The sequence below is a fragment of the Thamnophis elegans genome, chromosome 1 (assembly GCF_009769535.1).
Source record: "Thamnophis elegans isolate rThaEle1 chromosome 1, rThaEle1.pri, whole genome shotgun sequence".
NCBI classification, from domain to species: Eukaryota; Metazoa; Chordata; class Lepidosauria; order Squamata; family Colubridae; genus Thamnophis; species Thamnophis elegans.
The window spans coordinates 79,542,591-79,557,604 of NC_045541.1; the positions used below are offsets into that span (position 1 = coordinate 79,542,591).

The 15,014-nt window shown below is 36.7% G+C and overlaps 1 protein-coding gene across 2 annotated transcripts in view; it reads left to right on the forward strand.

The window, feature by feature from the left end:
• The first annotated feature begins 8,158 nt into the window (after positions 1-8,158).
• The window catches only part of LSP1 (lymphocyte specific protein 1), a 108,760-nt gene continuing 101,904 nt past the window's right edge, over positions 8,159-15,014 (forward strand). Inside the window, exon 1 of one of the 2 annotated variants that reach the window (XM_032228135.1) lies at positions 8,159-8,363. In XM_032228135.1, coding sequence (XP_032084026.1) covers positions 8,284-8,363 — 80 coding nt within the window. In that variant the 5' untranslated portion in view covers positions 8,159-8,283. The remainder of the gene's footprint in view (positions 8,364-15,014) is intronic. The other variant, XM_032228127.1, reaches the window with a different exon arrangement.

Consider the following 15,014-nt stretch of genomic DNA (forward strand, 5'->3'; position numbering starts at 1 on the left):
ATGGCTTAAAAACAACAAAATCATAGATCGGCCAATCAGAAGATATAGATTGGATACAAGAAACATCAATGAAGCTGTAGAGATTGTAAAACAGCAGATAACAGCAACAGCTAAAAAAATTGAAAGATATGAGGCACGAATCATCCAATATAAACAAAATCAGCAATTTCAATCAGACCAACGGCATTTTTATCAAAGTCTTAATGTGAATGGTGACACCAAAGTGAAAAACCAGAAAAGCAGGCCATAGTTGAATTCTGGAAAGAATTGTGGGAAAATGCAAAGGACTACAATAAGGAAACAAAGTGGATACATGACTTTGAGAAAAGCATTGGCAACAAACAAATGCAAGTATTAGAAATAACAATTGAGATGGTCAAAAATCGAGGTAAAAAAGGTAAAGAATTGGACATCACCTGGAAATGACCAATTACATGGTTTCTGGCTCAAATATCTGACCAGTTTACATGCAATATTGGCCAGGCAACTGAATGAAATTTTATAAAAGGGCCATATTGATGAATGGTTGACAACTGGAAAAGCATACTTGATTCAGAAGGATGCAACTAAAGGAATAACACCTGAAAACTACAGACCAATAACATGCTTGCCAACAACCTTCAAATTACTCACAGGCATTATTGCAGATAACATGATGGATTATTTGGAAACAAACAACATCTTGCCAGTAGAGCAAAAAGGCAACAAAAGAAGGAGCAGGGGCACAAAAGATCAACTCCTAATTGATAAAATGATATTAGAAAATTGTAAGAACAGAAAACGAATTTGAATATGGTCCAGATTGATTACAAAAAGGCATTTGACTCAATGCCACCATAGTTGGATCATAAAATGCTTAGAAACAACTGGCATTAGCAAAAATATTACATCCTTTACTGAAAAGGCGATGAAACAATGGAGAACTGAGTTGGCAGTAGGGAATGAGAATTACAGAATGGTTAATGTCAAGTGAGGAATTTTCCAGGGTGATTCACTTTCACCTCTTCTCTTGTTGAAAACTGTTTTATTTCATTTTCATTTTCATTTATACAATCACTTATATACTGTGCATTTAAAAAAAAAGCAATAAACACAACTCATCTTCCACCATGGAAAACCAACATAGCACTTCAATCCTCCATACACCCTTTCTTCTCCCCCTCCAACTTTCATTTCTCCCCTCCAGCATTACCCTCTTCTACTTCCCTTCCCCCTCAGACATTCCTTTCTCCCCTTCCCTCCATCTCACCCTCCTTACATTCCCCTCTCACTCCCTCTTTACTTCTCCCTCTTCTTTCCTTCTACTCCTCACTTTGGTGTATTTCTACCATTCATTAATCTATTGAATTTATATTTTACACTAAAATTAAAAAAAATGAAAAAAAAAAAAATAAAAGGAAAAGAGAAAAAAAGAAAAAAGAGCAACAGTATACAAGTGTGTTCTATTGTTCTGAAAATTGAAACTATATTCCACCTCCCCCCCCTCCCCCCCCGTAAACTCCCCTCCCTAATCCCCTTCCGACTTCCCAGGTCCCATACCCGGCATAACTCTTTATCAAGCACAGTCTGGAGTATATTAAAACCAAATAGATTAGAAATTAAAAGATAAAAGATAAAGGGGAAAAAAGGGAATTTAAAAAAAAGCAAAAAAAAAGAAAAACGGGAAAAATCAATAAACTCTCTACATTGGGCTCAGCTTCCCATCATTATTAAACTTAAACAATGTACATCATTCCTAATTTCAGTTAATTTATTACTTGCAGGATTTCAAACTATGTTGAAACCAAGTAAGTTAATCAATGAAATTCTCTAGCTAGGGGCCTTTGTCTCTTTATCTAAATATCTAATCTTTAATTTGTCCCTTTACCTCCTTCTCTATAGAGCAATTTAAACATTCAAATGCTTCTCTCGGTTTCCTTTTCCAACTCCTCTCATCCTGCCTCTACCCGTGTCCATATATATGTTATTTTCATCCGTACTCCTCTCATATTTGCTCCGCTTTCCTGCGGACTCTCTGGGTATATCCTTCCAGACATTATATTCAAATAACAGTTTATACAAAAATCAGCTTACTTTCTGGCTCAAAATAAGCTCTAATTGAACCTTCACTACCCTCCCATCTACCCCACACTTCCCAACTCCATTCATCCTAGACCGCAATCCAAGAACATCACGATCTCCGCCCTCCTCACCTAGAGAATAAATCATAAACAATTTAAATAAAAATTCAAAGTTATCCATCAAGTCTTTTTAAGTCCCATACAATATATTTCCGAGGAAATCAACATCACTTCTTTCAGCCTTAATGTCTCTTCATCAGTATGCAACTATACCATTTTATACAAGACAGAAATCACAAAGTATTATTCAAGTTAAAAATTAAGCAGATGTTTTGGAAGCATAACTAAATCCTTGTTCTCTGCTCTTCTGCCCTTCCGGAGGAGGAAAGCGATACCTCCCACCTTGTAGTTGTGTGTTTTGTTGTTTCTCTTCTACTTCTCCTTGTCTTTCTCCAAGTCCGGGTGATTCAAGAAGTCCCGCCTTCAGGATCTTGTAATAAAATCTCGGGCTTCCCAAACAGAGTTGAGGCGAGTTTTTGGTCATCAAATGTAACTGTAATACCAAATGGCACCTCCCATCTATACTGTATCTGAGAATTTCTGAGTTCTTTAGTTAAAAAAGCATAGTCTCTCCTGGCTTTTAACATTTGAGGTGGTATTCTTTGAAAACAATCAGGTCCTGTCCATCAATTCGCAGCCTGTTATTATAAAACTCTTGTATTATCGCATTTCTGGATTCTCTTGTAGCAAAATATATAATTATATCTCTCGGAAGCTGTCTCTGTTTTGCTACGCACGAATTATGGCGGTAAATTTTTTGGATCTGCCAATCAAAGTTAAGTCCCGGACTTCCCACCGAACGACTAAAAGCTTCAAAAAAGGTCTGTTTCAAATTCTCCTGTTCGTTTTCACGCAATCCCCTAACTCTTATTGCAAACGCAGTCTTCTTATAATTTGTCATAACAAGTTGTTTTTGTGCGTTTTCAACTTCCTGTTGTAACATTTCAATTTTGGATGTCAGGTTAGAATTAGCTTCTTCCAAAATCTCAAGTTTATCCTCCATTCCAGCAATATAATCTGTCATTATGGTTATAACCCCGATCATATCCTCCTTTGTTTGAGCAATCTTGGCATCAAGTTTGTCACATAAGTCCGAAATAACTTTCACCTCTTCTCTTCATCATCGTGATGATCCCACTATCAGTAATCTTTAAAAAAATGAAATTAGGCTACCAAACAGCCAAAGAAGCTGAAAAAAAATTGTATTTATTATATATGGATGATTTGAAACTCTATCGAAATCAGAAATAGAAATCCAATCACTGACAAACACAATCCGAGTATTCAGCACCGATAACTGTTGATCACATACTCAGCTGCTGTAAAAAAATCACGCAGACTGATTATAAATTGCGGCACAATTCAGTAGCACAAATGATCCACTGGAATTTGTGCAAAAATTATAATATTAAACAGCAACAAACTGGTGGGAACATCAGCCTGAAAAAGTCACCGAAATCAGATGGTCAAGATCTTATGGGATTTTTGTATACAAACGGACAAAATACTGGCACATAATACACCAGACATCACACTGGTTGAGAAAAATAAGGTTACAATCATAGACATCGCAACACCAGGGGATAGCAGGGTTGACGAGGAGGAACATGAAAAAATCGCGAAATACCAGGATTTAAAAATCGAAATACAACGATTATGGCAGAAACCAGCAGTGGTAATTTCAATGGTAATCGGCTATTCCAAAAACACCGGAATTACATTTAAAACAGTTAAAAATTGACAAAATCACCATCAGTCAAATGCAAAAAGCCGCACTGCTTGGATCCACACGCATATTATGAAATACGTTATGACATCCTAGGCCCCTGGGTGGGGCCCGACTAGTAATCAATGCCAAATCCGGCGAAACAACTGGCCGCTGTGATACAATTCTGTTGTTGCGAATAATAATAATAATACATATGGCTAAACATATATCCAGAATGTGAAACTTAGGAACTAAAATGAAGGATTTTTCAGGGAATTTTACCAAATTGAAACTTTGGCACATTTATAACTGATTTATACTAAATACTTCCTTGAGTCCCATTGAATAATAATCCATTTTGTGCCAAACAGAAGTTCTTATCAAGTACAAAGAATGTGATATTCAGCAAACTGTGCAATACAAAAATTGGAAACCAGGTGGTAAATATACATACTCGAAAGGCCAGGCTTGTATGCCAGGCTGGATGCAACTCTTAATGATGGGTACATAAATTGGAATTACACGTAACACTGTGTAAGTGCTGAAGGTTCATTCCATTGTTATTTATTTATCACAACACTGTATAAATATCTTGTCACTTATTCTCCATATCTTGGAGATAGAGAAATAGGGACATCTTCAGCAGGTGGCAGCACCTGGCCAACTTAGTTTGGTCTGGGAAGCGAAGTCAGGGTCCGTCTGGGTAAATCTTAGATGGGAGACTTCCAGAGAATTCCAGGCATACAGATGTGACTGAGACATTTAAAAGATATGTACTGGAAGAAGGCAGTGAAGCAGAAGAAGCAACTTCTATGCTCTTGTCAAGAAAACAATATGGCTGTGTTTGCTTGAATCAAAAGACTTTCCCTATGGCTGTCCTTCTGTAAAACAAGAAGTGGCCCATTTAAGAGAACATTAGTATGCAAAAGGATGCGTGGGATTAGAAGAACATCTCATATCTTCAGACCCTTTTATGAGGTTCTACTGACATTTAAAGACTTCAGGATTGGGTGGCATACAAATTAAGTAAATAACATAACATAATATGGGGGATAAATAACCAGATTCAATATGATCATTGGTTTTGGAGAAATATTTGATTGTTGGGAATCATTTGCTAACAGAATACAGTATTTTTGCATTCATTCAGTGCTTTAGGCTGCAATCCTATGCACAATAAACCAGGAATAATTGATTTCTCAATAGACATGTAAAATGTGGGCTTCTTAACATTTTCCAAGCTATTCACATGCTTAATCTAATTAATCCAAGGAGTCATGCTTAAAGGCAATCTCTTTCTTTTCACTAATTTTGTTCAAGAAAGAATACATAGTTTCACGGTTTCAAACCACCCGAGGTACTGTAAATTGCATCTCTTGAGCTGTGTGTTAAAGGCCTTGCTACATGTATGAATTTAGAAAAAAAAATGAGGAAGATATTGACACAAAGGGGGGGGGGGAAAGAAGACATCAAGAGGAAGTGGTAGAATGGTGAGCATGGTTGCTTCATGCTCTTATTTCCTCTTCCAGAGAGTCCTATCTGTGTACAAGCTGTTCCAATGAAGCAGTTTCAGTTTCCTCCACCCCGTCTACTTCTAACCACAGCTCTTTCATTCTGAGCCCCCAAATACTTTGGATGAGAGGCTTGTAAAATGCCTAAGGGACACAGATAAGAATTTACACCATTTTGTCTCAACACTCCATAGTACGTTCACTTGTGCAAGCACTGAAAGAACATTGATCAGTGCTTATGCAGCAGAGTACAATCAGCAACTATTAGCAGCAGTGGTTCTTGTCTAGGTTTGGTGTGATTAGACAAGTAATTTTTTTACTGGGCAATCCTAATATTTATTCAGAAATAAGTTTGGTTGAGTTTAGATGGGTTTTCCCAGGTAAAAGGGTGTAGAATTGTGATTATTGTGCTCCAGGTGGATTCCCAAACACATTTTAGAAAATAATTGAGCGATTTTATCCTTAAAAAACCTCTACAGTTTGGGTGCGCTTTATACCACAGCTGCATTTATATTTCAATGGCTCATGACCTTGGTAAAAGGATTAGCTACATTATTAAATTACTATGAAAGCAATTTACATTCTTTTAAGTAAAACATAAAAACAGATTTATTAGAAGGGGTAAACTTCAAACTCTTAATAAAACTAAATATTGTATTTCTTACATTTTTAACTTTATGAGATTAACCTATTTGGAAAGTCAAGGCATTCTGAGAATGCTAGTAATCACTGCTCCTTTTTAAAATCAAAATTACATTTCTTTATTCCAGGTTAATTATAGACCAAGATTCCTCCATATTGCTGAGATTTCTTTGTAACCTCTGCATTATCATACTTAAGTTCACATGGCATATGTAATTCCTTGGTTGAAACATTTTTGTACAATGTTATGGTAAAAAAGAATTTTTTTTGAGGGAATTTGCTTTTTCATGCAGTACATAATAACAATTTTCAACAGTTAAATCTGACAGTCATTAGTTCTATCAAAAAAATCAAGATGTAAAATGCAGCCATAGCCATATGATCAAAATATCATGTCAATGCAATTGATGGGATACGTTTTGTCAAAAAGGTTGGTAATTCCTAAGAACAATTGAAAGATAGAAAAATCTATTATGATTTTACAGACATGCCTGTACTTATGGAGCAAAACAGGATTCTAGTTTGAAAAGCTGTGAGAATTTGTTTAAGGTACAAAACCATTTTTCGTGGCTTTTTTTCAATTAAACAGAAGCAATCTACGTACAGGTTCACATGAGGAGAATAAAAAGTATTAAGGCCATAATTTTTAATAATATAAGACAGCAATTCTATGCACAGCTTCCCAAAGGGATGTAGATCTCACTGAACTTATTAATAGGATGTATTTCTGGTAAAAAGAACAAAACCAACAATTTGTTTATTGTCTGCAGTTTAGTTTAGCAAATTTTGGAATAAAGTCCTATGAAAAGAATGCGATGAATTTGGAGTTTTAGCTGTTCTATGAGCTTGGTTGCGTCTTGTTTCATTGTGCAATGAAGATGTTACCTAGCTGAAAACCTGGAAACAAACAAACATTTCAGAGAACATTAACATTACACATGCACACAATCCTTCTGGGTTGAGGAGAAAGAAAAGAAGAAAACCCATTCTAAGATTTAACACCATTGCTCATGGGTTAAATTCAGACTGAAGTTTCTTATCAGATTACATACTAGCTGTGTAGTCAAAGGTGAGAGATAGGATTCTTTCAGAACAAAGCAAGCATAAAGCTGAAATTCAGTGTGATTCGTGACCTGTATCTGGCAATGCATTTACTGTACATGCTGGGGAAGAATGGAATAGGGGATTGTGGGAAGTTGGCACTCACTCGCCTCCTAGAAGAATGAAATATTCTAGGAAATATTAAAAAGACAGAATATTATATTTCCCTGGATGACAAATGGAGAAACATGTTTTTTTTTTAAAGGCAGGAAGCAGACCAGGGGTGGGTTCCTGTACCAATTGGTACTGGTTTGATTTGTGCACACTTCGCGAACATGACATATTTAAGTAGGCTAATCCAAAATATTTTGCTTGTCTGCAGTAGACTAGTACATGGGAGTCCTCCATTCCTTCTCTTGAGTCAGCATATTCTCTTTATAATGCTCATTTCATTTTAATCTTCTGAAACATCTCGTCTCATCCGTGTCTTCTTCTAAAAGTAAAAGCACTAAAATAAAACCGAACAGTTAACCATGCATTGACCTATCAGGACACTGAGATTATCTGTCCTTTTAAGGAAGTCCCTTGGCCCATTGGCAGAAAAGGATAGTTTCACGTGGTTAGATGCATTATAGGTGGTTAGGGTTGCTTAATACCGATTAAACCTTCAACCCCCATTAACAAACAATATCTCTTGCTATCCTACAGGGGCCCTCTGGTCAGGTTTTTTTTTTCTTTTCTTTTGCTAGACTGTGGATTTCTTGTTCCTTCCATCCCTTCAAAATATGCAGCTTGTAGATACTTGAAGTTGTGTTGCAACTGCCCCAATCTCCCAACCCTGTTATTTGCTCTCAGGATCCTTACACAGACAAAACACAGATAAGGCTGGAAAGAAGAATGTGAAATATCTAAAGTTGCAAGTACAGATGTGCGGCCGCTTTTGTGAGTTTGACTTAAACACCAAGATTGCTCTGTGAGCTGCAATTATGCTTTGTTCCCCTTATGGCCTGCATTAGTACTTGAGATTTTTTTGGGGAGGGGAGGGATTAGTTTTCTTCTTTTAAGCCTTTTTTAAAAAAAAGAATGATTCTTTCTGATTAAAAAGTAAACTCACACCCCCAGTCCCACATGGTTTCCGGTGCATCTGGCTTTAGAGTCAATACAGGAAGAGAGGGGAGAGAACAACTGCACTCTTATCATTCTTACAAAACAGTTTGGAGAGAAAAGTGACTCAACTCAGAGCCTTAACCCAGCAAAGAAAATGGCTGATGCGCAAGAATGTTTGAGAGACCTTGAGGGTGAAACCGGGAAACAGGAAGGTGCCGAAGGAGAGACCCAAAGGTAGGGGAGTTCAGCTTAATTGTTAATCACCTTTTTCTTCTGATTTTTTTTTCTCCTTTAAAGTAGATAAAATGAGGCTCTTTAGAAGAAAGGGGAATGACAAATCCAAAGGTATATCAGGTAAACAATTTGGGATCTAGGCTCCAGTTTCTTTGCTACTTTGGCCTTCTTTGCAAGCTTGCAAGACACTCTTATGGGTATCTTACTCAATTAACCAAATTCCTGGGTACGCATTAACCACTTGGTTTGGGTTTGTACAACAAGGTAGGCAAAGATATGGTTGGCTGATCTGTGTTTCCTATGAATCCAGTTTGTACTTCTTCCTCGGACTTAAATATTAAATTCTGGCTTTTAGGAACAAATTAGATGTCACAGTTCTTAGAAGACCCTCCAGTATTATAGGCACAAGTTTTGGGTTTGGCCCCTCATCACAAATGAATGAAAAGTAACATTTTGGAATAGACAATTAGAATAGACACCATAAGTTTAAACCTCAGTCATGAGAATTGTATTGGAGCTTGGAAATGAACCAGTCCGTTCCCCTCTGGTACCATTTTTCTCTGAGCTAGACTCTACACTATGCAAACTACAATGTAGTGATGGGAAAGCAGTAGAGGATACTGTAGCTCCAGAGTGGATATTTCGGCCAGGAGATAGAATTTTCTGTACTCTCTGCTCCTCACATTGGCCTCTCACTTTCAGCAAGACTGTGGGAGATCTATTTTTAAAAACCTGATGCCTAGTCTGAGTCTTATATTAATGGTTATAAGACACATAGTGGCTATGCACCTTACAGCATGGTGGAAGTTAATACAACCACAAATCATAAGCCTTTCAAATTTCTGATGTCAGCCTTGGATTTCAGAAAATGCAGTGACTGTGAAGATGCTCATGATGTTACAGTCCCGCTGGAGTCTTGGCCTTTTTAAAGTATGTGTGTGCATGTCTTCCCTAGTAGAATTGATTTAAATGCAGAAGAAATTGTATTTTCTCATCACAAGTCTGAAAATTCAGATGCAAACCTATATGTCTCTTGTTTGCGTGTGTTTGCATGTACTCATGATTTCGGGTGGGTAGATTTAAGGTAGCACCTATTGGGTGGGCAAGAAGAAAATGATCAAGACTTAAATTGTGGCATATCAGATAGGAAAAATGTTTTCACCATCTTCCATCCATATTACAATCTTGATTACCACCCAGTTGCAATTTACCCTAGATAAGGATCTTTGTTGAAAACCAGGGGCTTAAGAGAAAGAGATTTTATTTGATTTCCTCTTACAAGTGTCTTTGTAATTGTGAGATTTAGTGGCATAGTGGTGTCCTATGAGCAAAGAAGCATCAAACACTGTGCAAATGAAAAGCTATGGGTGTGACACATTAATTTGTCCTTTAACCAAGTTGGCATTCTTCAACAGCCTTGATTCTTGAGTGCCCTTGGGAGACCCATTGCCTGGACCTTCCAGTTTGTCCCCTCATCACAAATGAATGAAAAGTAACATTTTGGAATAGATGATTAGAATCAGTCACATGCCCTACTTTGCTTGAATACTGTATATTTATAGGTTTAGCATGAAATCAGTGAATCAAAAATGAATGTAGAACAACAGATCAATTATTTTGCTAACACTTTAAATACAGACCTTGCAAAGTAGTCAATGGATAATTCAGTTAATCTTGAGATAAAGATTGTAATCATAACAACAGTGGATTGATTCAAGTGTCCCTAGATTTTGCTTTTGGTATTAGGTTATTACTAATCTCTTCCCTTTAACAGTCTAAAAAGCAATGTATGGTATTAGTAAAAGAAACTTGCTTTGCAGCACAAATATACTTAGATGTTATCTGACAGAACGTCTCAAGATCTTTGCAGGACTTCATCTTGATTTGCAAAGACTCCCTTCCAGTCAGTGCTGTTGCCTAACTACCAACTTCCCTTTTATGTTTTCAAAATGATAGGTACATGGCTGAATAAATGTTGAGTTAGGGGAGGGTAGTATTTTTACTAAGGTATTTTTTAAATGACTTTTCTCTGATTGCCAGTCATTCAAAGCCTTTGTGAGAAAGATAAAAAACGTGGCACTGTGAGTATGCAAGTTAATACAGAAAATAGATGGAATTGGCTATGCAAGCAGATCCTACATTTTTCTTTTCTTAAAATCAAATCTTTGGACATCAGTCTTTCAGAGTAAGAGCGTAGTTTATGATACTTTCTCTTTCCACTAAAAATAGTTTATGAAGTTATTGATGGTATTAAATGATTCTGCTTATCGTGTTTGGGAGCTAGTTTTCAGATTTTTCTTCTGGATGCATTGAAATTGTTTGGTACTCATGAATAGCAAGCATTTTACACATTCCAGAGATAGTTTTGCCAACTAGCCAACATTTAAAAATTTAGCTGTCTTGAAAAATGGCACTCTGGAAGGATTTGAAGATAATAGTTTTAGAATTATCCATATTGATTGATATACTTGGGAAATGATCATACTGGCTTAAGACTGGGGATCTATTTCCTCCCCCCTCCCAAGAGAAACCGAAATTATATTCAGTCAATCAAATAAACAATTCAGAAAGCAATTATGACAGTTTATACTTTCACATTTATTCAGAAATACTTTTCAGCACTTTGCATGTATTCAGTTTCTCTCTGAGACAATTCCAGCAGCCATGCCTGTTTTTTTTTTTAAAGAAAAAAATATACAGCTGCTTTAATGCATTAATGAGTGATGTGATTCTTAAAGCAGTTAGTAGAAGCTTAGCAATAAAAAAAGGCGGAGGAGGAAGTGGAAGAGAAAACCATGGCTGTTCCAATGAATAGCAGAGATGAGCTGGACTTGCAGCTTCGCAACACTTCTGTGACTCATTTTCAAAGCGTGCATAGTCCTAATTCATAATGCTCAAATGGACAGTTTTCACACTGTGCAGTAGCAGTTACCAGTCACCACATATTTTCTAACACATTCAACAAATCTTCAGCACAAAGGCATGACTTTGTCAGACCTCTGACTCATCTGCAGGCCTGCAGTGCTTCTTAGGGGAGGCCTGTAAGAAGGTCCCTTGCAATGAGAGAACAGTTGAATGATGTCTTGAGCCATGTTGGTGCATGTCTCCCCCATGCTGGTCAACGTGTTTCATTGGTGGAAGATCCTTATCTGGTGAAGATCTCCCACTAATTAGCTGGTGGTTACAGCCGGTGAGTGTAGCCATTGAGTATTTGTGGAACTTATGTAGACTTCATCCTTTCAGCCTAGATAGATCATCTGAGCAGCATGCACTTAAGAGGTTATTTGCACACGATTGTTTGATTTTCAAAAAACACTGACAATTCTTCCATATTTTTGTATTTCTAGTAATCCCTTTGGATATTTAGGGTAGAAGCCACAGGTTATTTAGCTTCATAATATAAGGAGTGGACCCTTTGGACAAAACTGCAACGTTTTCCATAGTTGTTGTTGTTGGGTTTTTGGGGAAAAGTTTAAAACTGGTATACTTTATTTAGGAAAGGCAGCTTTTGGGGTTTTTACCCCCTTTAAGAAATCTATTTTCATCTTAATTTTAAACTAATATAAACTCAGGTTTCTTGAAACAGGACAATTTAAACTGCATATCGAACTTTATATTTGAATGAAAATGAGCGTACTTAGTAAAACTGAAATATAAATGAAGAAGGATTTGTGCATATGAGAAAATGGGTACTTGCAGACAGATGCCTCCTACAGCTGCAGTCAATAGTTTCGTGTGGGATTTTCTATCTCTTTTCTTTCATAGGAAAAAAGATGGAAGAAATGTTGTATAAAAATATGGGAAGGTTATGCTTATAGTGAAAATGATGGTGTCTGGATACTTTACCTTCTGCAGAATTCCATAATGGAGATGAAGAAAAATCAATGCATGATAAAAGTCTTGCTTGGAAATACCATATGAATAAAAGTTGCTGTAAGAAGCTCAGAATCTTGTGACTGTCAAATCAGAACTGAGGTTCTGCTGTATTTAGTGGGACATATCCTTAAGCAAACATGTAAACATTACAAGTTTATGCACTATCAAATATTATGTGTGTGTACATGCATCCACATATGTGTTTTAATATATTTCCTTTGCATTTTCTTTGAATACCGGCTTAACCTAATTATATCTGCTGTAGACAAGCAATGGTCTGAAATAATTGCAAGAATCTGAAGTAGACTTCCCTTTCTTTAACTCACTTTAGCTCTTCAGCAAAAAGGGCTGAGTCAGAAATTCAAGCAAAGTGGGACCTACAACAAAATGTTGCAGTAGGTTCCAGACTAACTGCATAGCCTTTTGAAGGATTTATCCTTCCCCTTTTCCATTTTGGTCATCTTCTCACAAAACAGTATTTTATACTTGCTGCACATGCTGCAGCCTCATAGTTGTCTTACTTCCTCTTCCTCTTTTTTCTAACTTTTAAAACTGTTGTTTTGAAAATACTGGGAGTTTTCCCAAGGCTGTTAATACTTCACTTTTACTCCAGTCTTCCTTACTCAAGAAAAAACAAAGTTCAGTTGTCTTTTGAAAAAGCACCTTTGGGACAACCACGACCTGGTTGGCTGTGAGTTTCAACAGGTATCTCAGTCTTATTCACTCTTTGTTTATTTATAAATGATGCATTTTTGGTTTATTTATGGATGGATATGTGCAAAATGTGTATCACCATACCATGCCATACCATACCATACCATACCATACCATACCATACCATACCATACCATACCATAAATATAATGCTATGTATTTCCAGTCTCCTGTAAATTACATAGCTTCAATTAGTTGGGATTATTTCTAATATCTCAAATGCAACAACAGTCACAACTTCAAATTTATATATTAGTTAAGCTGACATTTAAAGTAATGTTAATACAATACAAAGAGAATCTGGCATGATATTGTGAGCAAGCTAGGTGCTATTATTACTATGAATGTACAGGATCATTTCAAAGATTTAGAACCAATTTCTATTAGATCAGGAAATTTCTTCTGTTCATCCAAGGCAAAATAATGCTAAATCCTGTAAAACCTTTGGGTGATTCCCCAGCCCACCCCTCTTAACATCCAAACTATTGCTGGGGAGCTCACAATAATGCCTTGGTGGGAAAATGGTCTCCTTAGTTGTTAGAAATAACAAATACAGCAGATAAAACATCAACAAAATGCAACAACTAAAAAACAATGCCCAGCTTTCTCTAGTTGAATAGTTTTCAAGATATAGGATATAGGATATAGGATTAGAACTCTCATAATCTGCAGATAATTTGGCCTATGGTAATCCTAAATGAATGAATGATGTTGAAATCTAAGATACCTGGTTATTTCAATCCATTTAAAAAAATATTGATTATACTTATGCAACACATTCAACCATAAAATAACCAACATAGTTGAGCTAACTGTGTTGTGCATGTGTTCTAGTATATGTAGTTAGTTTAAGGTTGCCACCTAGTGATGTTTGGGATTTTGGCAGTATAAATACAGTAGCTTTAACCCGACGAAGTTAACCATGTTTAAACTTATCATGCAAATACAGTTACAAAATCATAGACTCTTAGCCTAACCCAGCTCTTCCTGTTGTAAAAGGAAGATATGCTGGCATAAATATACATTTTCTAGACTATTTTAGCTCTCTGTATTTTGTAGTTACTTAATGAGAAGCAGAGATAAAGCTATGCAAAACATGATGGGAGGATGAGGCAAACCAAGTGTTGTGAGGACAAAATAACAGAATAAAATTGGCTGCACCACTTGGTACATTTGGCAAAAAAAAATCTAGTAGCATAACATTTGCTGGACCTGTTACCCAGTCCTTATCCCTGTCTCAATTTCCTCTGTTCTCACTCACTGCAGTCACCTCTTGCTTTCCTTCCAAGGAATTTGGTGAAAGCCTTAGAAATTTTGCCCTTGGATGGAGACAGAATGAGGGAATTTCATTATAACTAAGGATGATTTAAACTTGGGCTCATAATGTTTTCTTGGTGATGGCACAAAATATACACACATACAAAAGATTACCAGGATGTGTCTTTGCTATGGTTATAACAGCAACTGGAGATAACTGCTTGGTCGCTTTAAAGAATGAGTTCATTGACCTCCACAAAAATCTCAAACTAGTATTCAAATGCTTCATGGTAAAAGTATAAGGTTGAGCACAGCCACCAGCTGCTTCATTTCTAGAAGAAGCAGAGGAACCTACATCAAAAACATGAAAAGAAAAATGAGCAAAAATACTTCAATATTTTGACCTTTTGAAATTATTACAATGTGGAGCTAAGGCATTTTGATCTGGAGGATTGGTGCATGTTCATCTGAAGACTTTTGTTTTGTTTTGAAACAAAACAGAGTCAGTGGTTTAGGCACTAGGCTAGAAAGAGAGAAAATGAATTTGAGTCCTGCCTTAGCCAGCTGGGTGGCCTTGGGCCAATCATTGTCTCTCAGCCATTCCACCTCAAAGGGTTGCTGTGGAGAAAATAAGAGGAAGAAGGCAATGGTGGGATTCAATTTTTTTTACTACTGGTTCTGTGGGCGTGGCTTGGTGGGCGTGGTGTGGATTGGTTGATAAGTGTGGCAGGGGAAGGACACTGTAAAATCCCCATTCCCTTCCAGGGAAAGGTTACTGCAAAATCCCCATTCTCTCTCGATCAG